Here is a 26,802-nt window from a genome sequence, read left to right on the forward strand (position 1 = left end):
TCCCAGGAGCTCTGTAACTTCAGCCCAGGGTTCTCTCACTTCCACTCACAAAAGTACACTCAGAAAGGAGTGAAATCAAGCACATATAATCAAGCACATTGGAAGAAAAGGGTGCAATGACAAAGCATGTCTAAAGGTCAAATATTTGTTCAATTTGTACAGAAAATTAAGCTGGAGAGAGTGAGCTAATTATAATTTCAGAGTGATGGCCAAAATCATTGGAAAATATGATATCTAAATCCAGCCAACAAGAAGCAGGCATTTGCATCTTTTTGACCACTCTCTCAGTATATGGAAACCACAGTTTACTCCTTTACAGTATTTTCCCAGTTATTTGTGAAGCAGTCTGTTTTCTTGCAACCTTCTAAGAATCTTCCATCCATCCACTTAAGGCCCAAATGAAATGATTTATCTCTGGATTTCCTCTGCATACTTTTGAACTATCCCACATTACAGCTGATAGTTAGCAGAGGCAAAGTACTATGTTCAGGATGGGGGCTTCCCTGGTAGCTCACTGCCAAGAATCCACCTGCCAATGCAGAACACACAGGTTTGATCCCTAGTCTGGGCAGATGCCACAGGCCTTCCCAGAAGTTTTCTTTTTCTCTCCTTCTCCTCTGTTGTCTAGGTTCATTTTCATCTATCTTTGTGTTTCTTCTCACAAGTGCGGAAATAATCCTTCCTTCAGAGAAGTCAAAATTAAGGCAGCTCGAGAAGTGTCTGCCTCAGGTCTGAAGGAAGCAGGGAGGCACTGATTTGGAAAGTAAGGCTCAGGGGACAATGAACGGTACATCTTCCAAAGTACACGAGCGTACATGCTTGATTTCATTTTATCCCCCCTCCCACTATCATGGGGTGAACTAATTCACCAATTGCTAATCCAACTGGATGCAGATAAAGCAGAAGATCTTACTGAAGGGACTGCCCCAGGCCTTTGCGAAAGCAAGACAAAACAAATTCCCCTCAAAGGAAGGGGCTAGTTGAGGGTGGGAATTGATGAGCAGGAAGCAAAATATTCCCATGTGACACTTCCCCCCTTGTCATTTTAAGCCAACTATTTCATGGAAAATTCTACTGCCTGCGCACCTGTCTTGCTGTAGGTTCGATCACCGTATGACACTCACGCAACAAGCTTCTCCATAGCACCCCATTTACAACTCCAGAAGAGTTGGGCTGTTCTTCCAGGAGGCCCAAAACCTCAAGATGCCAAAGTCACGCCCACATGGAATCCCAGGGCACAGAGCTGTCACTTCCTACTTCACACAACTAAGAGCCAAGAGGGAATGCTTTCCTTTTCTTTGCATCCAAGGGAGGAGCTGCATTCAGGAATGGGGCAGTGATCTGCGGAAGGGAGGAGAGTTGAACGCATTTAGTTATACACCCAGTGATCCCACAATTAACCAGTTTAAGGAGAGGCTACACAGGCATCTTCCATCCTCAAATTGTCTCTTTAAAACAGTGCTCCAAGACTCAAAATAGTCCACGCAGCCTTGAGTATCGGGGTTTAAAAGAATGGAAGATAAAAAGAAAATAACTGGAGAGGAAGCAGCCTGTGGTGGGGAGAATGAAACCACAAAACCATTTTAAGCGCGGCGCTCCCCTCCTCCATGGGGACCACAAATTGTTTTAGCCTGTGATCACACTCAGCCCCCAGGCTCCCAGGAGGACTTCCATGCTGGCCCAGCCCTGTGTGGCCAGGACTGTCTGGGAGGGGTGTTTAGGAAAAGAGCGGGAGCTCTAACTTCAGTACTCTCTCCAGTCTGAAGGAAACACAGCTCTGATCCATTCAAGTACAAAAGAGTTAAAAAAAAAAAAAGTACATTTTGGATACAGCTGGAAACCATTAACAACTCTGAGAGCATCTCAGTAACCCAGTTAGAGGATGGGTGGCCTGGCAGAGATCCGGAATCTATGTTTGTAATCACTGACTCTTACCACTGGGCGGGGCTTTCTTTCCACCTCCCACCCAATGGAGACATCATGGCCATCTTCAACTGTTCAGTCCCTGCCTGCCCCTTCCTTCAAGGGCAACTTCATTTACTAGAAAGTTCTTTTTAGCAAAAAAAGAAGAAGACTCCATAGAAACCTCCCCTTCAGTTCTTGCTCAGTCCTACTTATGACTTGCCTCCAAATGCTCGCCTTCTTATGTCCAAACACCGCATCTCTGCCAGGCAGCTCTCGCATCTGGTGGTTTCCAGTTCCCTCCTGCTTCCTCTTTGAACGGTTGTTTGTGTTTCAGAGTCTCTTCTAGAGAATACATTCCTAGCTCCCGGGCATCCTCCAGGAGGCCTTTTCATTCAGGAGTTTTGGAGGGAAATTTTTTTCAGAAGACGCAGCCACACCCCCCTTTTAGGTACTGCCACTAGACCATCTACACCATCTTATCCCTAAGCAAGTTTGGGGCTCCAGCAGCCTTGCCAACTGACTACTGCTAGGCTGGCTATGGCGTCACAAGGCCCAAGAGGAGGGAGGCTGAATGAATGGGCTTCCCCAGGATGCCCAACAGGGCAGTCCCCAGCTTTCCACTGAGCGTTGAGGAAGAGGAGGAAAGATGACTCCTACCTTGACCCTGGAGCTAGGACCCAGCCTCAAGGACCAAGACAAAAGATTGCTTTCATTACCTATCTCCCCAGTTCAAAAACTCTCCAACGAGTCCCACCTCGTTCACAGAACACAGGCACTCAAGCTGCCTCCTCCTGGCCTGGCCCTGCCCATCCCTGTGCTCCCCGCAGCTGGGGTCTCGGCTGCAGTAGGCCCACCTTTTCCTAGCCAGTCCTGCCCCAAAGCCCATGCTCTCTAACTCACCCTTCCCGAATACCTTTCCTTCCTCCTGAGAGGTTTTCTGAGCATTTCCTCTTTTCCTGGGCTAGCTCCGGAGCATCTGAAAAAGCAGTATTCTCCAGCTGTGGACTCACACTGACATATCTGGCCACTGGAGTTGGGTCTTTTCCCAGAGTTCTCTACTCCAATTAATTAATTGTTCGATTAAGCACAGGAACGAGCCTCTTGTTCTTGCTCTCAGCAGGTTAAATGCAACGGACAGAGATTGCTCTTTTGGCCTGAGGAATGTACTAATTACCTCTCTGCTTTCATTGTACAGAGGGGATCCAGGATCAGCCCAGGCTCTGGCTTTTAGAGATCAAGTAAATGAATAGTTATAACCTAACAGTCACCCCATATATAAGCTGCTACCACAAGGTGTAATCTTGACTTCATTTTGCATTCCCAGCTGTGCCTCAGATCAGTTGTGATGTGAGAGCTGGGAAGATAACGAACGTCGAGTTCATTGTGAAGTGTCCACCAGGATGCCAAGACCCCAGGTACCACGTTTACGGCGTTGACGTCTACGCTTCCTATTCCAGCGTGTGCGGCGCTGCAGTTCACAGGTAGGCAACACTGAGTTACTTAAGAAGGAGCCGCCAGGGTGTGGGCGGGGAGCCCTGGGCCCAGGGCTGCCTGATTAGCAAGCAAAAATGGACAACTCTAAATGAGCATTCTGTGTTTTATCTAGTAGCCCCATCCCAGAGGATGACCCAGAACCTGTTCATGGCCCTGGATCTCCTTGCAAATCTCTCTAGAAAGAACTGACTTCTCCTTACACATGAGTGAGAGGGAAGGAGAATCCTACTCTTTTGTGTTCACAATGAAGAAACCAAAGTTCTTGATGATGTAAAAAAATATTTTCTACCTGTATGTGCTGAGCAAGGAAATAATAGGGACGTGACTAAGGAAGGCCCAGAGGTTTAGAGAAGAAATGTCACAGCTCTTGTTGATGGCTGGAGACAAATGGGAACCGGAAACAGTGAAAAGGAGGGGGACAGGTGGTCCTGACTGGTCAGCTGTTGGTTTGGGATCCAGGAAGAAGGAAGCATGACTATGTCACTGCCTAAATGAGGCAGGTGTGACCTTTGCAGAAGCCTCACACCTCTTTCACTTAGGCGTGGAGTCAAAACACAGGGGAAGGTATGTTTACTGAGTATGTTTGATAATAAGGCTGGTGGGTGGATGTCCAGCTCTCTACCTGTGTTGTCTAATTCAGCCCCCACAACTCCCCTGCGTGCTATCTACCACTGTTATCCACCTCTTAAAGGTGAAGAGAGGTTGAATAGCCTTTCTAAAGCCACATCATTGAAAAATATCAGAGTGGGGATTCAAACTCAAGTCAGTACTCCCGCTTCTATTCACTACCCAGCACTGCTTTGAGATGCGGCGCTAAAGTTTGGGCTTGGCTGCCAGATACTGGCTGAAGTTTCTTATTCAAGCCTGTAGCATCTTTTCGCTTTTCTTTATTTGCAAGCCAGTCACTTGATCCTTCAGTTGTATCTCTGCCAGAGAGAGGGGGGACTAAAATTCATTCCCTTTCAAGGTCTCTAGGCAGTAGCCTCGCTAAAATTTGCAGAAGCAATGAAAAAAATCTCAGCCTAAAATAAGACTTAAGAGTTACTAATAGACTTTGTCAGCCATACTCCTTTTCCCATCGGCACACAGAGATGAAGAGCTACCTGGTTTTTCAATGGGAGAGGGAACACAAAAGCTCTGCTGCTGCTGCTGCTGCTAAGTCGCTTCAGTCGTGTCCGACTCTGTGCGACCCCATAGATGGCAGCCCACCAGGCTCCCCCGTCCCTGGGATTCTCCAGGCAAGGACACTGGAGTGGGTTGCCATTTCCTTCTCCAATACAAAAGCTCTACTAAGGATACATAGAGAAACGTTAAAGAAACAAACACCAAATTCTACTTCTTAACTCCAAACTATGAAATAAAAATATTTTGCTTTCACCCTGACATCAGTTTTGTGCAGCAAGGCAATATGCAAATCTACACATGAATACACATTATGCTTGCCCCCACAGGATCACTTGTTCAAACACTCATGCCTCCTACCTGTGTTTGAATACACATGTGTGTGCTCACACACATGCTGACACATGTGTGCATGCCCTCACAGCTCCACCAACACCATCAGCACACTCTGGTTTGTGTTTGTGTAGACACTGATATCTTCTGTAGAGGCTGAGCCTATCCTAGGCCTGCTTGTATTTTTCCAGGTTGACACTTGCTTCCTCTGGCATTTGCTGTCTATCTCTTGCCTTTCCTTGTTTCCTGTGCAGTACAGAGCCACACGAGTTCATATGAGCTCACAAGACATCTTCATAATGACAGTAACCCCTTACACAGAGATCCTCTCCCTTGCATCACCTCAGCCCTACGAGGCTGCTGTTAACATTCTCAGAAGTGGATGTCAAAAGTGTCTGACTCTGCAACCCTGTGGACTGTAGCCCACCAGGCTCCTCCATTCCTGGGATTATCCAGGCAAGAATACTGGAGTGGGTTGCCATTCTCTTCTCCAGGGGATTATCCCAACCCAGGGATCAAAACAGGGCCTCCTGCATTGCAAGTAGATTCTTTACCATCTGAGCTACCAGGGAAGCCCAGAGGGAGGCATAGAGAGGTTAATTAAATTGCTAGTTACTTCCAGGATTAGAACTTGTATCCCCTGGCTTCCAACCCAGAGCCCAGGTGATACCTTTAGGTAAGAACTGAGGGGTCCCAGCATTGCTTAATGTACAACATGAGGACATGATGAAGTTATAGACTTTGGAGTAGTTAGAGTTGGGAAAGGCTTTATGACAGATGAATACACCTCTAGGGAGGAAATAGGAATGGCATTGACAAGAACCGGGACTCAGCAATATCAGCATTTGGGGTGGAGCCTAGGAACTTGCTGAGAAGAATATAGATGAGGGTAGAGGGACTGCAGAAAAGAGCTTCGCTGTTTCAAAAAAGATTTGCTGCTAGAGTAACTGAATGCCTCATGACTTCTTGGACCAATGGCTGATATAGTAGGAGGCTGGAAAGAAGGAATCACTACCCATAAGGAGGATGTATAGAAGTCTTAAGGGAAAAGAGAGAGGAATTTTGGATTATATCAGTTCCGTTTTTTACAAACAGAACAAGTCTCTTTTCAGAAGGAAGGATTAAAGACAGAGGATAAGAGTGGGAAATGCATAAGGGACCATCCATCACTGTCCTGCCAGAGGCCCATGCAGTCAGAACTGGGAAACTGGAGAGAGCATACTTTGGTTTAGAAATTCAGATTTAGCTTAAAGGGTTTAATTTTCATATAATGTATGATAATCAGATGCCTTATCATGAGTGATCCCCTTGATCTTTCAAACCAAAGAGATAATGAACATATTTGAGGCATCACATTCAGGCTCAGTCTTGGCCTGAACTAACTTCTGTGTTTAAAGTGGGACCAAAGCGTGGGAGAGGGGAAGAGTTCTGAGATGGGACAATAAAGAGGCCATCTTCCTGCTAAGCATGGATTTCTGACCAGATGCCATCTTGAGAATGGCAGCCAGCAAAACCTGGCCTCGTGGTGGACAGCCCCTTTCCTCCAGGCCACGATGCTGATCCTCAGCTTATCGTAGTGTCCAGAGGGTCAGGGAGGAGGTGACCCTCAAGGCCATGTTCAGCATCATGCAGGGTGTCTGAGGAATGCAAAGGAGTGGAACTGGTTTTGCTCTTTCAGAGAATGTGTATGAAGCATCTCCGCCTCAGTGAGGATACAGGTGAGGTTTTATTGACATAAGTTCTCCAAACTGTCTTGGTTCTGAGCCCCTGTGTGTCCCAAGTGCAACCACAGGCCTTCAGGCTCTCCCCCTCCTCTGGTGTCACCTGTGGTGGTCTGCATCCCATGATTCCTCCCCTGGGACAGCTGTCACCTCCTCGAGTTGACAGACCACTCCCTACCCTATCCTCCTCCAGAAGGATATCTGGAAATACGCACATCCTGCAGTGAAGTCCACTCACAAGATCTCTCTCTTAAGGCAACAGGAAAATCTCATGAGAAGACAAGAGTTCTTTGTCCATGCCTTGCCCCAAGTCTGGGTTTGGAGTCCTCTATAACCGCAACAAGGGATCTCCACCTCCCAGTCCAGCCTAAGGACCCCCAGGCCTTCCCCCATTCCCTTTTTAAAAGCCTGAGCAAAGCGAAACTCAGCACCTCTTCCTCTGAGTGGCAGCTACAGTGATTCTGACTTTTAAAACAAGAATGACTGTTTGCACATTTCCTCAGTACAATGGAATATAAATCCAGGGACAGAAAAATTTCCCCCAGGAGAAAATAAAAAGAGCTATTTCTATTTCTATTTACTAGTTATGAATAAGGGACCATGGGATAATTGGGATAATTTTTTTAAAAATAATTTGAATTGTCAGCCATGCCAGTGGTATGCTGGTCCGTGTTTACCAGTTAACCCTCTTAAAAGGAGGAGGGGATAGATGCTGATTTGTCAACATCTGTATTACTTTGCCAACAAAGGTCCGTCTAGTCAAGGCTATGGTTTTTCCTGTGGTCATGTATGGATGTGAGAGTTGGACTGTGAAGAAGGCTGAGCGCCGAAGAATTGATGCTTTTGAACTGTGGTGTTGGAGAAGACTCCTGAGAGTCCCTTGGACTGCAAGGAGATCCAACCAGTCCATTCTGAAGGAGATCAGCCCTGGAATTTCTTTGGAAGGACTGATGCTAAAGCTGAAACTCCAGTACTTTGGCCACCTCATGCGAAGAGTTGACTCATTGGAAAAGACTCTGATGCTGGGAGGGATTGGGGGCAGGAGGAGAAGGGGACGACAGAGGATGAGATGGCTGGATGGCATCACTGACTCGATGGACGTGAGTCTGAGTGATCTCCAGGAGTTGGTGATGGACAGGGAGGCCTGGCGTGCCGCGATTCATGGGGTCGCAAAGAGTCAGACACGACTGAGCGACTGAACTGAACTGAACTGTAGTAAAAATACTTCCACTGTGGCTGATTTAAAGCTACCATTGTGAAATGAACCCCTTGGCACCTCCCGAACCTAACAACCAGCTTTCACAAGTCAGCATGAGGGGCATCCACACAGAGACAGGCCTTGGAACACAGAAGCAAAACTAGTGTCGTCCCATAAGAATATTTCTGTTCCATTTGAGAGACAAAGTTAACTCAAGGAATTAATAAAAATAAAATCAGAGTCCTCATGGAAAGACAAGATTCAAAGGCATTGTTAGGAAGTGAAGTGAGTGAAAGTGGCTCAGTAGTGTCTGACTCTTTGCTACCCCTTGAACTGTAACCCACAAGTGTCCTCTATGGAATTCTCTAGGCAAGAAAACTGGAGTGGGTTGCCACACCCTTCTCCAGGGGATCTTCCCAAAAGCAGGGATCAAACCCATTTCTCCGGCGTCTCCTGAACTGCAGGCAGATTCCTCACCATCTGAGCCATGGAAGTGGTGTAGCAACGTCATGGAGAAGGAGGCACTGGGGAGACTCCCAGGTTCTCCAGAGCAGAGAGCAGCAACAGAAATGTGGGAGTGGGAATCCTGTGGTTTGTCAGCAAAGCTGGGACTGGCCTTGCTGCAGCTGGGAGAGTGAGGGGCCCTGACTGAGAGCGCCCCAGAGAAGGGCGGGCAGGGTTGCAATGCTGTGAAGGAGAGATGGGGACCTGTGTGCAGAGAAGCCTGTAGCTTTTGATCTCTGAGAGGCAACTGTGACCATGTGGGGCAAACCTAAGATTCCAGGTCACTTAGATCTGGGTTCACATCCCTCCCTTGCAATTGAGAAGTTACAAATCTGGAGTCACAAGACCCTTCGCCTTTCCTAACCCTATCTCTGTAAAGTGGGAATGACAGTATTCCCTCCACTCCACAGCCAGTAGGTTTGCTGGGAGAACTCAGTGAGATACCATGAGTGGGAATGATTCAAAAGCAATTAAGGGTTTTATATGTCAAGTATTATTATCACTTTCTTTCCTTTTGAGCTATTAGGAAGTTGAGTGTTGAAAGTTGTTGACTCACCATGGAGGTGGGAGGGAAGGAAACGGCAGCACTCGTTCCTGTACAGAAGAAAAGGTGTTGATAGGAACAAATCTAAGGACTTTTTCATTCCCCTATGCTGTCAATTACAGATGCCCAAGGGAGCCATGTTAGGCTCTGGGGCAAGAAAATGACTTACCGGAGCCCCTGCTTCAGTGGAAGCAAAGAGGTAAATATGTCAGTTACTGTCATATCAGGATGTAAAACCTCCAAAATCTTAGAAATTAAAACAATTTCCAACCTTTGGGGACTCTTTTAAATGAGTTTAGTTTAGCTTACACACCTTCCCTTGCCCAAAATAAAAGGAATAATGTGCTTTTAAAAATATTGTACCACCCTTTCAAATAGTTGAAATCATTCTGTGATGTCACAAAACCAAACTGGAAATTGTCAGGAAAGAGGTTTTACATCAGGGAGAACTAGTAGCAATTAAGACATCAAAGAGAAACTTGTGAAGGAAAAAGAAATAAATAAAAGAGGATTAAATTAAATAATCATTTATATATACATATATATACACATATGCATACATATATATGTATTGATGCTTTTGAACTGTGGTGTTGGAGAAGACTCTTGAGAGTCCCTTGGACTGCAAGGAGTTTCAACCAGTCCATTCTAAATGAGATCAGTCCTGGGTGTTCTTTGGAAGGAATGATGCTAAAGCTGAAACTCCAGTACTTTGGCCACCTCATGCGAAGAGTTGACTCATTGGAAAAGACTCTGATGCTGGGAGGGATTGGGGGCAGGAGGAAAAGGGGATGACAGAGGATGAGATGGCTGGATGGCATCATCGACTCGATGGACGTGAGTCTGAGTGAACTCCAGGAGTTGGTGATGGACAGGGAGGCCTGGCGTGCTGCGATTCATGGGGTCACAAAGAGTCGGACACGACTGAGTGACTGAACTGAACTGATATGTATTTATATATATATATATATAAGAAACTAAAAAGAAGAAATCTGAAACATGATCAGGTCCTGTAATATGAAAGAGAAGGACATCAGACCTGGAGGTCAGCTGCCAGGCCATGTGATGGAAGCACCATACATGGAGTTGGGCTGCAAGGTGAAGGTTTTCTTGCTCTTCCTGCTTTCATATCTCTAAATAAAGATGGTGGCTGAATATCACTAATGAACATAGATGCAAAAATACTCAACAAAACACTAGCAAACTGAATCAAATAATACATTAAAAAGATCATCCACCATGATCAAGTGGGATTTGTCCCAGGGGTGCAAAGATTCTTCAGAATCCTCAAATCAACTGGTATGATGCACCATAGTCACAAACTGAAGAATAAAGATCAATATGATTATCTCAATAGATGCAAAAAAAGCTTTTGAGAAAATTCAACACACATTTATGATAAAAACTCTCTAGAGAGGGGGAAAAGAAGGAACTTACCTCAACATTTCTGGTTCAATCCGCCTGCAATGAGGGAGACCTGGGTTTGATCCCTGGGTTGGGACGATCCCTTGGAGAAGGGAAAGGCTTCCCACTCCAGTATTCTGGCCTGGAGAGTTCCATGGACTATATAGTTCATAAGGCCGCAAAAAGAAAGAAAAACAGCAGCGGTGGAAGGGTGGGATGAATTGAAAAAGTAGCACTGATATATATATATATATATATATATATATTTATACACACACATACATACACACTGTCATCTGTAAGATAGCTAGTGGGAAGTTGCTTTATAGCACAGGGAGCCAAGCCTGGTGCTCTGTGATGTCCTAGAGGGGTGTGACGGGGGGAGAGGTGGGGAGGGAGGCTCAAGAGGGAAGGTATACACACACACACACACACACACACACATACACATATACATATACATATACACATATATAATTATGACTGATTTTCATTTTGTATGGCAGAAACCAATACAACATTATAAAGCAATTTTCCTCCAATTTAAAAAAAATTTTGGAGACTTCCCTGGTGGTCCAGTGGTTAAGACTTCACCTTCCAATGCAAGGGATGCAGGTTTGATCCCTGGTCAGGGAGCTGGGATCCCACAGGCCTGTGGCCAAAAGATCAAAATATAATAAAACAGAAATAATAATATAACAAAATCAATAAAGACTTAAAAAAAATAAATTTGTAGCTGATTCATGTTGATGTATGGCAGAAACCAACCCAATAATATAAAGTAATTATCTTCCAATTAAAAAATTTTTTTAAGTCAATGGGAAAAAATGGTTAAAGATTTATAAAACTAAAAGAATAGCATGGGAAAATAAAGTTAAGAACCAACCTTATAGAGAAAAAGAAAAACAGCTGGAGGGATTAGGCTCCCTGAGTTCTGACTATACTACACAATGACAGTAATCAAAAAGCATGGTACTGGAGCAAAAACAGAAATATAGATCAATGGAATAGGATAGAAAACCAGAAATAAACCCATGCATTTATGGTCAATTAATTTAGGAGGGAAGAATATACAATGGAGAAAAGACAGTCTCTTCTCTGGGAAAACTAAATAGCTATGTATAAAATAATGAAGTTAGAACAAATATTCTTTAACACAAAAGTAAACTCAAAGTGGTTCAAAGAGCTAAAAGTAATGCTAGACACTATAAAATTCTTAAAGGAAACCATAGACAGACACTCTTTGACATAAATTGCAGCAATATCTTTTTTGGATTCACCTCTTAGAGTTACAAAAACAAAAGCAAAAATAAACATACAGGGGCTAACTAAATTTAAAAGCTTTTGCACAGCAAAGGAAACAATAAACAAAATGAAAAGACAACCCATAGAATGGGAGAAAATATTTGCAAACAAAGCTACTGACAAGGTGTTAATCTCCAAAATATAAAAATGACTCATGTATCTCTATGTGAAAGAAACAAACAACTCAATCCAAAAATGAGTAGAAGATCTAAATAGACGTTTCTCCAAAGAAGACATGCAGATAGCCAAAAAGTACCTGAAAAGATATTTAAATCACTAATTATCAGAAAAATGGAAATCAAAACAATAAAGAGGTATCACCTCACACTGGTCAGAATGGCCATCATCAAAAAGTCTACAAACCATAAACACTGGTGGAGAAAAGGAAACACTCCCACACTGTTGATGGAAATGTAAATTGATACAACCACTATGGAGAACAGTTTGAGGTTCCTTAAAAAAGTACAAATGAACCATAATGTGATCCAGCAATCTCACTCCTGGGCATGTATCTGGAGAAAACCATAATTCAAAAAGACACATGTACTCTAGCGTTCACTGCAGCACTATGTACTATATCCAGGATATGGAAGCAACCTAAATATCCACTGGCAGAAGAATGGATAAAGAAGATATGGTACCTATATACAATGAATATTAGTCACTAGAAAGAATGAAATAATACCATTTGCAGCAACATGGATGGACTTAGAGTGAATGGACATATATTCACTTATATTAGACTTACAGGACTTATACTGAGTGAAGTCAGAAAAAGAGAAATCCCTTATATGCAAAATCTAAAAAGAAATTATACAAATGAACTTATTTACAAAAAAAAAAAAAAACAACTCACAGAAACAAGTCACAGATTTCAAAAAAATATTTATGGTTATCAAGTGGAAAACATGGGTGGGAGGGTGTATAAATTAGGAACTTGGGATTCATACACACACTACTATATATAAAATAGATAACCAGCAAGAACCTACTGTGGGCTTCCCAGGTGGTGCTAGTGGTAAAGATCCTGCCTGCCGATGCAGAAGATGTAAGAGACATGGGCTCATCCCTGAGTCAGGAAAAGCCCCTGGAGGAGGGCACAGCAACCCAATCCAGTATTTTTGCCTGGAAAATCCCATGGTCAGAAAAGCCTGGTGGGCTGTAGTCCAGTGGGTTGCAAAGAGTTGGACACAACTGAAGGGACTAAGCACTCAGGCACACATAATCACTTACTTGTGTCTGACTCCTTGTGACCCCATGGACTGCAGCTTGCCAGGTTCCTCTGTCCTTGGGGATTCTCCAGGCAAGAATACTCGAGTGGGTTTCCATGCCCGCTTCCAGGGGATCTTCCCAATCCAGGGATCAAACCCAGGCCTCCCATGCTGCTAAGTCACTTCAGTCGTGTCCGACTCTGTGCGACCCCATAGACGGAAGCCCACCAGCCTCCCCCGTCCCTGGGATTCTCCAGGCAAGAACACTGGAGTGGGTTGCCATTTCCTTCTCCAATGCGTGAAAGTGAAAAGTGAAAGTGAAGTAGCTCAGTCGTGCCCGACTCTTAGCGACCCCATGGACTGCAGCCCACCAGGCTCCTCCGTCCATGGGATTTTCCAGGCAAGAGTACTGGAGTGGGGTGCCATCACCTTCTCCGAGGCCTCCCATATTGCAGGCGAATTCTTTACCATCTGAGCCACCACCAGGGAAGCCCCCTGTATGGCACAGGGAAGTATATACTCTGTAATAACCTGTATAGGAAAAGAATGTGAAAAAGAATAAATACATGTATATGAATAACTGAATGACTATGCCACACAGATGAAACTACCACAACATTGTAAATCAACAATACTTCAATTAAAAAAGTTTTTTAAATGTATAACATGTAGAATACGAAAAAAATTAAGATGGTGACTGGTTTCATAGTCTATTATATGCTAAACAATATTCTTCTCCTCTTTCTTCAAAAAAAGTTTTTTCTCTCTTCACAGTGGTGTGCTTGATAATTCAGGAGGGAAAATACTTGTTCGGAAAGTGGCTGGACAGTCTGGCTATAAAGGGAGTTACTCCAACGGTGTCCGGTCATTATCCCTTCCACGATGGAGAGAATCTTTTGTTGTCTCAGGTACGTCTACGCCCTGGAGAAGTGCTGCCCTATAACCAACACGTGGGTTAAGTGACCTCAGGGGATGAAATGTGCTCTTTCCAGTATGCTGTTAGCTTTATTTTATGGCCCACCTCATTACATAAAAATCTGAAGCATTAGTTCTTCTGATAATTAGGATCATGAAACAATGAATTCTAATTACAGTGATAAATCACTACCAAGTCTGGAAATATAAAAAGGTTCCAATTACTCATTTTAAACACACAGCAGCTATCAGTAAGTCCAATCAAACTTTTAATTAAGTGAATTACATTTAATAACTTGGGTTTTTGAGTTACTCCTTTAGTTATGCCAAATGTTCCTCATATCTAGCTTATTCCTTGAGAAGTCTGGTAAATGAATAGATAGGGACAGGCTTTTAGAGAACTGAGCTACAACTATATTTGAGATTTCTTTTTTAAGACTAATTGTTTCACTGTTAATCAGTTCTCACTATCTGGTTCCATAGGATTTTATAGATAATCATTTTCACTTTTTTTTTTTTGCCTTCTTCCAAAGAGGTAATGTCAATGACCTAATGGCTAGTGTGACTTCACAGTAAAAAGATAACCAAGTATCTCTGTATTATCATGACCTGCCTGTTCCCCTCTTTTTATTTTTGTGAATTTCCCCAACCTAACCTTTTGTTTTGAAAACTTTTAAGTTTATGGGAAAATGAAAAGATAGTACAATGAATACCCTTCACCCAGATACACCAATTGGTAATATTTTGCTACACTTGCTTTATCTATCTATTTATATTTTGCTTGAACTGTGTGAAAGGAAGCCACCGGCATGATGACAATTATCCCTTAATACTTCAGCACACAGCTGGTAAGAACAAAAGCGTTTTCCTAAATAACTGCAGTACAATGCCTAAAAAAATTAGCATTGCTACAATAATGTTAATGAATATTAATAAATATGAAAAATAAGAAATAGTCTTATTCAGTTATATCCAACTATACCCAAAATATTCTTCACAATAATTTCTTCTTCTGTTAGGGGGTGGATCTACAATCAAAGATCACCCATCGTATTTCCTTGTCATGTCTATTTGGTTTCCTTTAATCTAGACCTGTCTACCACCACACTTACATTTTTGGTCATGAGTAGCTATGACATTTTTTTTTTAACTTTATTTTTGGCTGTGCTGGGTCTTTGTTGCAGCGCATGGGATTCTCCTTGCGTTCGCTTCTCTTGTGGCGGAGCACAGGCTGTAGGGCATGTGGGCTCAATAGTTGTGGCACACGGGCCTAGTTGGTCTAAGGCATATCCCCAGACCGGGGATCGAACCCCTGTCCTCTGTATTGGCAGGCGGGTTCTTAACCACTGGACCACCAGGGAAGTCCTGCAATGATATTTTTGAAGTCTCAGCCAGTCATCTAGTACTATGTTCCATGATATGGACCATAAACAGGTCTGGCTATTGCCTCATGCTTGGGTTCAGGTTAAATATTTTGGCAAAGATACTGCATAGACAGTAACATAGCATATCCATTGTGTAGTATCATAAATGGTCATAAGGAGACACGTAATGTCATTTTTTTTTTTCACGTAATGTCATTTTGTCCATTTGTTGGTGATGCTTAATTTGATAACTTGGATACTTTATAATATCTCTCCATGGTAAAAAGCTACTTTGTAATTAATAGCAATCTGTAGGATGATACTTCAAAACAGCATGAACAGCATGTCCCCCCAACCCAAAATTCACCCAGTGGTTTTAACATCCATCAGTGATCCTTGCCGTAGCAAGAGTAAAGTCAGAAATTGAAAAATTGTCCTTATTCTTCCACATTTATTAGCTAGTGTTCTTACATAAAGAAATGATCCCGCCCCCCCCCCCCCACACACACACAACTATTTTTCCAAGAACATGGTGGACATACAGATTATTTTTTAAAATACAATATGTTATAGACTATTATCATCATCATTCTTTTTGATGCTCACATTTTCCAGGTTTGGCCCCTGGGAGCCCTTCCAGCTTTTGACACGCCCCACCAGCGTTTGAGCACAAGGCAGAGTTCTATCTACTCCTTGTACTGTTTACTGTGCGCTGGACCTTGAATCTCTCATTTTCTCCAAAGAGGCACTGCAGGATTTTAAATACATTCTAACAAACTTTTCTGGGATTCCCCAAAAAATCAGGAGCCATGTGACTCTCCTGAGAAGGCACCACCTGTGGAAGGCCAGCTAACGCAAGGAAGAGAAAATGTCTCATAATATAGCAGGCCTTCCAATCCGGGTGGGATTTTTGCACCTTTAGATGCCCCATGTCCCAACCTCTACTATCCTTTGATCATAATTTTAGTAGGACTACAATCAGATCTTCTGACTTGAGCAATCTCTGTTTCCTCTTACGTGTGGAATTCTGCACACCCAGGGTTCAAACTACACCAGTTTCTATGTCAGGTAGTGGGAGGTCATTAATCATAGTGCTGTGAGCTTTACTTCACAACAAAATGGGGGCCATATGAAAATACTAAGGTCTAGAATACAAATTTGCCAATCTTAGAAGTATAATCTCCACACTGGTGTTTACCAAGTAGCTCCTGGGGGAATAAGAGGGTTTCAGTCTTCGGTGCTTAGCCTGCAATCCAAGAATCCTAATAGAGGTTCAAAAGAAAAATTAATTCCATGAGAGTAGAGATGTTTTAGATTTTTTTAATGAAAATCAATCTATTGTGTTATTCCCTATAAGTCTCAACTGCTGTGTCATCTCATTCCACTAGTGACGTTTAACCAGAAACACGTTTTGCCATTGATAACAAGCATATGTGCTCTACAACGACTACCAGTGAATGAGTCTGGAGAGCGCAATGCCACGTAAGGGTCTCAGCTGACAGCGGCCATGGCTTGCCCACCCACTGTCCAGCAGCTCACGGCCAGCGAGTTTTGCTGGATCATGTCAGAGTCCTCTTCTGAAGCTTCAGATGCCTTCGTGACCTTTCTCTAGGCTTTTATTTCCAATTGTCACATGTTGCTATGTGCCTTTAATTAATTCACTTTGGGAGGCTGGGAGGGGGCAGGAGAGGGGTTGTGCCTTTTTGTTCAGCACAGTCCTTCCACAGTTCAGAGATGGGAAAGGTCAGAGAGGGACTTCCTAATACTGCCTGTTTGTCCTCTGATCCACATTTCAGAAAGCTGAGCTCAGGCTCCTTTTCCTTCTGAATAGAAACAGAGAGAATCACAGGGTTTTAGATGTGAGAAGACTAGGAAACTGAGGAGCCGGTGTCCCTGTGGCGTTTGCTATGGATAAAGTGAGGCCTCACCAAGGCACCCTCCTTGGGTCTGAAATAGCCCCACTCACTGTCCACCTGGGCTTCACAGTTCATGCTAGTGGGAAGAACCCGCCTGCCAATATGGAAAAAGTAAGAGACGCAAGAGACGCAGGTTTGATCCCTGGGTCAGAAAGATCCCCTGGAGGAGAGCATGGCAACCCACTCCAGTATTCTTGCCTGGAGAATCCCATGGACAGAGGAGCCTGGTGAGCTACAGTTCACAGGGTCGCAAAGACAAGACAGTGACTTGGCACAGCACACACCGTCCACCTGGAGCAGGGCCGAACCAGGGTGCCCAGCCCTGCTCCAGGCGAGCGTTCATGAGAGGAAGTAACTCCCCTGAGCCCGAACATGTGCCTCTTTCTCACTTTGAGTGACATTCTTAGCTAACACCAGAAGAACTTCTTTGCATCTCTATGGTGATATATGGTTCCAACACATCTTAACTATTTTTTCCTTCAGATCCCTACAACGTTGCATAGTAAGTTGGTCCATATCATTATCCATATTTTCTGAATTAGAAAAAAAAAAACACCAAGAGTCTTAGAGATTGAGGCAGTTAATCACTGGTAAAATAGAAACAGAAACCTAGATTTTCTTGCTGTCAATCCCAAACCCTTCCTGAGACCCTGTTACCCATTCTACCTCATGACTCTTGCTGTTCCTTGCGCCAGGAGGACCTTTGGTGAACTCAGGCACTAGAGTCTGTTCCACTGCCCATCTCCTATTTGACACTCTATACCGTCTCCTCTCCAAGCCCATCCTATAAAAATATTCCCTTGGGTTGAGAGTTAAAAAAGCTTTCATTATCAAGCAGATATATCACATAACAGGTGAGACCCCTTCTGAGTGTATTTAAATTTTAACAGAGATCTAAGTGAAAGTGTTAGTCACTCAGTCATGTCCAACTCTTTGTGACCCCCATGAACTGCAGCCTACCAGGCTCCTCTGTCGATGGAATTCTCCAGGCAAGAATACTGGAGTGGGTTGCCATTCCCTTCTCCAGGGGATCTTCTCAAGCCAAGGGTTAAACCTGGGTCTCCTGCATTCAGGATAGATTTTTTACCATGTGAGCTACCAGGGAACAGAGATCTAAGCACTAAGGTAATTCCTCAGTTATACTTAATGAGCATCTACTACATTCCAGACACTGCTCCAGGCCCTGGGGACTTAACAGCCACCAAGTGAGACCAGTTGCCTTCCTCAGGGGGGCTTGTGTTCTACTGGCAGTTTCCATTTCCTTGGGATGAGGCTCCCTGGGGGAACTTCAGGCTAACTCCCTAGCAGAGGACCACCATGGGCAGCAGTCTTCACAGGCTCGTTCAGTCACACCAGGCTTGAGACTTGCCTACCCAACCCCAATCATTTTTCTTGTTTATGCCTCCACTGTTTCCCTGATACACATTAGCATTCCTTCTCTAAACTTTCACTCCCTGGGTGGGCAACAAATGGCTATTTCCAAGGCTGATCTCTATTTACCTACTTTCAAGTTTCTCTAGTGCTGTGGAATTCAAATGGGTCCCACAGGGTCCATGAAAGTGAGAGGCAGTTGTTCACGCACAGCCAGTCGGCCACCGGAGCTCTCGTGTCCAGGATAGGGAGGATTTTCAGCTACTGACCTGGTTCAACATTCAGAGTCACACGTATGAAAACTTCACCTCCAGGTCACATCTTCACGAGCAAATAAGGGTTGCTCATGTTAATTCTGAGTTATGAGGATGTTATGGCTTCCTTTCTAATATTAATAAAACACAGGCAATACAGAAAAACATAATGCCACTTGACTTTTTCACGGTAATCAACAATTCAGCAAAGGATGGGAGGGGGGGTGGAGACTGACTGATTTCCTTAAACTCAAGAGAAACAAATCAGAAGGAGGGAATCAACTTACCAGGATGCAACCATCTAAAATCTCTGGCTCCAGAAATAAATAGTTTTTTTTTCTTTTTTTTACAGAAGGTAAACCCCAAAAGGGTGTAACCTACCCATCGTCTCTTACATATTCATCATCTAAAAGCCCAGCTGCCAAAGCAGGCAAGTGTCCACGTGTGATTTCATCTAAATCTTCTGATTTTGTAATCAGGCAATTCTGTGTTTTAGAAGATAGGGTGGAAATTAGCATCTTAACTGGTCAAGCTCCACTGACTCCAGTAATATTTTAACAGATGCCAGGAACACGGGCACAGAAATCAATGGGCTGAAGAGTGAGGCTTTATTTTTTGTTTTTGCAATTCCGAGATTATCTCTGTGTTGGTGTCATTTTTTCAGAATGACTGTTGCCTTGAATTTATTGTATTGCTACTTTAGAAGATGACATGACATTCTGTGTGGAAATGTTCCCTGGTGGCTGAAAGGGAAAAGACTGTCTCTACTTAGGTATGAAATGAAGGGAAGCAAAGAAGGTGATGTGGCTTCTGTGACAATAGCAAGCCACTAATCTCAACGACAGCAGCCAAAACTATGCCGTCTGTGAGGTTGTGCCACCCCAGCTTCCTGTGAACCACTAAGGGGGTACAGAGAGAACTCAGGCTAGGAAAATACATTTTTCTGGCTTCCTGTGTAAAAGCAATAACTGTGCTATGCATTCCTGTCCTTTCGCCAGGGGTGGGGGGCATGGGGGGTGGGGTAATACTTTGATTTCTCATCAAAGAGAAGCTGTGAGTTGTTTTATGGTGGGATTTAACATTACTTCCAGAAACTTGAAATAATGAAAAAACAGAAATAGTGAAGAATAGGAAAGCCTGGTGTGCTGCAGGAGCTGGATACTACTGAGCTTCTGAACAACAACCACCAGAAACTTGACAGGCTAGCTGACTTTGTTCATGTCCATAAAGTGAATATGGTTTTAAAATAGGCACTATAAGCTAGCTAGCATTTATTGAGCTTTTACTGTGTGCCAGGCATTGTTCAAGATCATTGGAACATTTACCTGATCTTTGTATTTGATCACCCCAGCAACACCACGGATAATGTATTAATACTATTCTTAGCCCTAACTTAAGAGTTTGAGGAAATCGCAGCACCAGAGAAATTTAGTAACTTGCCCTTTGCCACACAGCAAGTAAGTAGCAGAGCTGAGAATCAAGTCCAGTCAGTCTGGCTCCAAAAGCCCTCTCTACACTGTTATCCTGTATTTTTTTCTGCCAATTATAGTGTATATAAAGAATCCTGACTTGAGGCACTTATTATTCAAATAGAGGATGTTTTTCATTCCCAGCCCCAATTACTCTCCAATAATATCTTTAATGACTTCTTAATTATTCCAGTAATCCAGACCTGTTTTTGTTTGTTTAACTGCACAGAATCAACTCTTCCTTAAGCCTCCCACAAGCAGAGGGTGGCGCCCCATGGATCATTTCTGAGATGTCCCCTGTCGCCTTCTGCTGTGGGCCCAGAGAGAGGACAAAGCATGAAGGGAGGGAGGGAACATCTTCTTACCCTGCACACCGCTCTCCCGCAGAGGTGGCCTTGGACGCCTCCCCTTCTTCGAGTCCTTCTGCTGAGGGGCCTGGGTCGACCCGTGGGAAGTTCAGTGACACCTCTCCTCATGCAGAAAGCGGGGACAGAAAGTGGGGCCTGGGGCCTTCTGGCTTCTGCACTGGGCCATGGCCAGAATCTGGACAGATTCCCACACCCCATCCTGTGACTGGGCTGGACACCTGTCCCACCCTTGAGGCAGAGCGCCAGGACACCCCCATTTCAGATACGTTTCAGCACCTTCCCCAAGGGTGCCACTCTAATGGGCCTTGTTGACACTGAAACTCTAAGGGCATCCCCCTGAAGTGGGTCAGGGTGAGGGGAGAGACAGTGGAGGGGAGAGAAACCAATCACAACCACTGGTGACTTAGATGGCCAGATCAGCTGGTTTCTAAGTCCTGCATAGCAGAGACTATTTCCAAAACTTCTCTATCTGCCCCTGCACTGTGGCCAGCTTAGCACCGCCCACCCAGCAGACTGACTCACTGACCACCAGGAGGAATGTGGAGGAGCTGGCGCTTCTCACACTGTGCTGCTACATACATATATTTTTTGGCCATACCATCCTGCTTGTGGGGTCTTAGTTCCCCAGCTAGGGATTGAACCTGGATCCTTGGCAGTAAAAGCACCGAGTCCTAACCACTGGACAAGCAGGGAATTCCAATGCTGCTATGCACATTTAAAACTAGCAAAAGCCATATCTCCCATCACCATATCTCCCATGACACCATCTCCATTTCTCACTATCAGCCTCTTATCACAATACCATCCAGAGTTGCCTGAGTCTGAAAAATTAAATTCACTCATTCAGTCATTCAGTAACCATGTGTTGAGCACATTTGGTGGCAGACTCTGAGCTCAGCTGTAAGGATTCCAGCATAAAAGAGATACTGGGGCCTTATTCAGCCTCAAAATTAGACGAACCTCTCTTTCAAGTGACAGTCCCACCATGCAGTGAGTCTCAACAATTCAAATAAAAACTCCAGTGAGAACAGTAAAAAGGGTGGCCCCTTGGTTGCCACTCTTTCTTTGGTGATAAAATTCCTTCAGAAACGGAAGGAAGAGGGGGAACTGGAGATGCGCAGGCCAGCAGCTGCTCAGGTCCCAACCCGCCCCTAACAAGATGCTTCCTGACCTCTCCTAGAATGTGAGTGAACAGATAAACCAGGTTGGGATGATCCCCTCAAGCATCGCAACCCTCCCCTGGGGGAGAGGCAGGTGTATCACGATGATGTCAGCTGCTGTCATTTATCAAAAGTCTACCATGTGACAAGCACTGTGAAGCCCCCTTATAGACATGATCTCTAACTGTGACCACAGCCCCCCAAGTAGGTCTGACCATCCCCACTTTACAGCAAAGGGAGCCAGGCTCAGAAGACTGGAGAAAGCCTTGTGGCCAGGCTGGTGAGGGCTGGGGCCAAAAGTCCAGGCGCCTGGAGCTGGCTACGCTTCTCCAATCAGGTTTCCCGGGCCCACCCTAGCTCAGTGGATCAGAATCTCTGTGAATAGAGCCCTGGATCACCCCCATTGCAATCCTAATGATGTCCAGGTATAGGCAGCTGGAGGACCCCTTGGTGCGGTTGAGTCTGGAGCTATTCTTGACCTTGTCCAAAGAATAATATGTCAAGAGTCTGAGGGAAGTTTTGAAATGTTTTCCCATGAAAATCTTTGAAAAAAGCCTAAGCTTCCATATACTTGAAGTTGTACAAAGAAACTATTTTTTAGTAGTTTTATTTCAAATTGCTCAAAAGGAACCTGGTCTCATGAAGAATTCACTTGGTGTCACACCAGGCATTATATTCAATAAGGACCTGGAATCATTTGGGGTATTTTCTCCATCTCCCTCTTAGAGACAGCTCTATTCCTTGAAGGAGAGCAGGCAAAAATGACTGGGTCTTCCATGGAAGAGTGTGAAAGACCAAGGAGAAGGCTCTGTTGGTTGAATTTATTTATGCTTGAAAATATCTGTGTTCTAAGAAAGTAACATAAATGGCTGTCCACAGGATATTTCATTTGCTATCTAGAAAATCAATATCAGCAAAGGCAGACTGGCAGGGAAGCAGGTTGGCAACCTCAGAATTAGCCAATGGTATGAGAAAAAGATAATCCAGATTCTTAGTATCTAATGAGTTTAAAGTGGCAAAAATATTCACTATTTTCAAGTAAGTTTTTCTTTTAATTTAATTAATTGTGCTTTAATTAATAATTTGCAAGTACAATGTACTGTCAGTTTATAGATTTCTCTCCAAATTAGTAATATATCCTATTTCATAAAATATAGGAGTGATTCTGTTAAATGGCTTTTCCCTGTATGAACCTGAGCCTGTGTCTCCCTAAAGAGGCATTAATGCCTGGTAGCATTTACCAGAGGGTATAACAGAGGAGTACTTTGGAGAAATTAGAAACTTCCCTAGGACTTGTTATGAAAGCTCAGTTCCTTTAGAGTAATGGAAACGCCATAAATCACTCAGGTTTAGTTTTGCCCAAGGATGGCGTGAAGACTGGCTGAACCCCTGAGGCCGCTGCCAGCTCTTTAGCAATTAGTCTGGCACAGTCTCCAGGCAGATTTAAAGATGACCAACTGCTAGCAAGCATCAGGGTAAATGCGGGATCTGCTTCCTGCCCTGCCAGGCTAGCGTCTGCAAGAGCAAACAGGATGGCCAAACTCCAGCCCAGTTCCAGGGTGTTCTGTGCTGACCTGTGCTCCCAGGTCAATGCTCTGCCTCCCACAGGAGGTAACAGTGTCAAGGTGGGGAAACTGGCAAGTACCAGTGCTGGGCAGTGGGTCTGAACACCCGACCTCACCTCATGTTTGTCTGTATGTCTGGACAGGGCTGCAGTCTGACATGGCCCAGCATGCAGCACCATGTCCAAGAGGAGGTTGGGGGTTCCCACAGAGTGTAGAGCTTCCAATCTCAGATGCTACCCCCTCGGCCTGCTGTTCTGTGTACCAAAGATGCTTCATCCTTAAGCAGAGTTACAGCTAGAGCTGGGATGCTGTCATAGGCTGAAAAAACAACCCCTGAAAAGATATCCGTATCCTAATCCTGGAATCTGCAAGATGTCTTCTTACACAGCAAGAAAGGGGTAGGGGCAAAGAGGCTGGGAGGCCGTGCTGATATGATCTTTAGACGGCGGGGGTGGGGCATGGTGGTGCTCCTAGACTGTCTGAGAGCAGGGTTGTCAGGGAGACTCAATCCAATCACACGTATCCTCGTAAGAGGAGGGAGAGGGAGATTTAACACACAGAGAAGAGAGGGCCACATGAAAGTAGAGCAGAGTGAGAACTGAGGGTACCGGCCTTGAAGGCTGGCGGGGTGTCCCGTCAAGCAATGCCACTGCACCAGGAAACAGAAGAGGCAAGAGGCAGAGTCTACCTTAGAGCTTCTGGACGGAGGTCAGCCCAGTGATGCTGATTCCAGCTTTCTGCCTCCAGAACTCTGAGGGACTACATTCCTGTTGTTTTAGGCCACTGAGTTTAAGGTAATTAGTTATAGCATCCCCAGGAAACTAATGCAGATGCACAGATGTAGAACGGCACATCTGCCACGGGGTCCAGCAGGCACAGGTGAGGATGGCTGCTGTTCCCTCCCAGGACTCGGGTGCTATTCACTCTGGGGACCATGTGATGTTTCCTTCTGACGCAGACACATGGTTCTCTATACAACCCCAAGGCCCAGTGGGCCGCTTGCCCCCCATGCCCTCAACATAAATAATTCAGATAAATAATTCATAATAAATTATAAATTCATAATAAATTCATAAATAATTCATAATAAATTCAGATTATCTAAAATCGTGGAAGCAATCTAAATCATCACATGTGGATGAGGAGTAATGTTTAGAAGAAGAAACGAGATGGTCTTTACCATCTGATTAGTTCTGTTACCCCATTTTATTTATTTATTTTTTTTACTATTAAAATTTCTTTTTTATTGGAGTATGTTGCTTTACAATGTTGTTAATTTCTTTTTTTTAATTAATTTTATTTTATTTTTAAACTTTACATAATTGTATTAGTTTTGCCAAACATCAAAATGAATCCGCCACAGGTATACATGTGTTCCCCAGGAAACTGGGACCTAGAGGAGTTAGTCGCCTAGTCATGAACCAAAACCAAAACATCTAAGACACATTCTCTAAAACAATGAAAGCCCTGGAAGCACCCCTTACCTCTAGGCCAACACTAACTGAAACAGCGTATATATCTATGAACCATTGCCTCTGGTGTATGGCAAATTAATTTGATGATTAATCATGTTCAGCCTTGTTTAGGTTGCTATTATTTTGAGCTGCCTTTTAAATATTTTATCATCATTTCATCTTTGGTTCATTTATCGGCTTATTCCTCCACCCAGATTGTACATGCCTCCACAGCAGCTAGCATAGGACTTTGCTCATAGCTAGTGTTCAAGAACTACTTATTTCTGTCTTGAAGAGCCTACCAGCTATTCTGGAAGCCCCAGTGTAATTCCACTTTCTTACAGGTGAGACGGCAAGAGCAGATCAGAGCCCACCAGTTCCAGGGACAGCAGCACAGCCAGTCACTGTGATGCAGGTGCCGGGGACCGCTGCCATCGAGGCCACCCACACCACCTTGCCAAAGCCCTCCCCATCTGCAGGCTCTACCACCAGTGGCCTCCAACCACAGCCCGCGGGCCAGAGAAGCAAGGACCTGGGTCAGTAGGTGGACTGTATGCTACCATGTGCTAGAAAAGTGGGAGGCTGGGTTTTTAGGGTCAACAGCCTCTCTGAATGCCTGTGTATGGAGTTTTGAGCTGGGTAAGGGAAGAACTCCTGAGACCTGGGCCGGGGGTGTGTGCCGTGTCTTTCCATATTGAAGGGGTAAATTGAGCTCATGATAATTCAAAACTGAACTAAAAGCTAAACAGACTATGTAGAAGGACTTAATACAGATTTGAAAATAGGACTGCTGTTAATCATACTTTGGAAGGTAGGATATTATGTGAAACTTTCCCATGGCAAAATCTCCATTTCTCCAAAAGCTCAGGTGGAGGGCTAATAGATTCCTGTGTAAACACTGTTGGGTTTTAAGGGACAGACTGCATACTCCTGGAAGTCTTCAAATATCAGAAGCAAGCAACGACAAAAAAGAATCCCTTTAGGAAAAGACAGATAGCTCACATTTTTATTTCTTTTCTGACTGCTTTTTGTCTTACCACTTGTATCCATTTCTTAAATCATGTTTTAGGTTTTACCAAAGTCCAGTTTATGGAATTAATCTTGGTATTACATCGAACACGACCTTAGGAGCCCATGGATAATCCAAACAACAGCTACACAGTCTTCCATGTGGGGCACCCTGGGCAGTGAGCATCTATCTCATTTCTAAAGGTCCTCTGGCAAGCGGGTAGGAAATTCCACAGAGCAGGTGTCGCTGTGTCTCGGCTACTTCTAAATATCTCCCACCTGGCATCACTTTTCGCTTCTAGGAGGAAGTGCCCAGGACTGGGTCTTTTCAGCCTCACCTCCAGCCTCCAAACATCACTGCCACATACCATGGCCCTTCCCTCTTCCCCGCCGGAGCCCAGCTCTCTAGCCATCTTTCTATTCAACAAGTCCAAGCACTTTCAGTGTGCTAGACACTCTTGTAAGCCCCTGACAAATGATAGCCTACTAAATCCTCAAAACAACCCTATAAAGCAGATACAGTGCTTCTAATTTGATTAATTCATCGTATTGGGGAAGAAACTGGCCCCCATCAGTCACACTGATGGGAAGCAGCAGAGCCAGGCTCCACGACCAGCAGCCAGCCCTCCCGTGACACTCCCCCTGCCCCCTGCCCCAGTGATAGGAGGCATCTCCACCGTGAACAAACACCCAAGGCACTAATGATGTGGCACAGAAGCTGAGGCCTTGACCTGCCTGGACATGGTGACAAGATTAGAGGATCTAGACACAGCCAACTCCTGCTCTGATTAGTAATAAACAATTACAGAATGCACAGTCCATTCTCTCCCTGTGCCAGGAGCCCTGCACACATTATTTTAATCTTCCCAACAGTTATAGGAAATATTATTATTCCATCCGATACATGGCTCACGGAAGAAGCTATAACATAAAGTCCCCAAATAAAAATACCACAAAAATCATTTCTGAAATATATTAACACACTACCCCATCATCTTGATTCTTTTACAGACTTGTGAGTAGCTGAGTGAGTTGCTTGCTCCTGGTGTCTCCTTAGAGGATGGCAATTTTTACATAACACATATAATTAAGCCTGGGGCATATTTACTTTGCAACACTGGGAGCTTGGAAATCCTGTTACAAGTTGGGCCTTTGCTTGTGGAAAACCTCAAGCAACTTGAAGCTGTGGCTCCCAGCCTGGCAAAGCTTCCTTATTC

The 26,802-nt window shown here is 44.3% G+C and overlaps 1 protein-coding gene across 2 annotated transcripts in view; it reads left to right on the forward strand.

Annotated features, from left to right (window-relative positions):
* VIT (vitrin) overlaps positions 1 to 26,802 on the forward strand; it is a 128,437-nt gene that overhangs the window by 49,645 nt on the left and 51,990 nt on the right. For both annotated transcript variants that reach the window (XM_055539801.1, XM_055539800.1), the window contains exons 4-7: positions 3,230 to 3,386; positions 13,516 to 13,649; positions 18,914 to 18,991; positions 24,922 to 25,113. In XM_055539801.1, the coding sequence (XP_055395776.1) occupies positions 3,230 to 3,386; positions 13,516 to 13,649; positions 18,914 to 18,991; positions 24,922 to 25,113 (561 nt within the window). The remainder of the gene's footprint in view (positions 1 to 3,229; positions 3,387 to 13,515; positions 13,650 to 18,913; positions 18,992 to 24,921; positions 25,114 to 26,802) is intronic.

This window comes from Bubalus kerabau, chromosome 11, assembly GCF_029407905.1.
Source record: "Bubalus kerabau isolate K-KA32 ecotype Philippines breed swamp buffalo chromosome 11, PCC_UOA_SB_1v2, whole genome shotgun sequence".
In the NCBI taxonomy this organism is placed as follows: domain Eukaryota; kingdom Metazoa; phylum Chordata; class Mammalia; order Artiodactyla; family Bovidae; genus Bubalus; species Bubalus kerabau.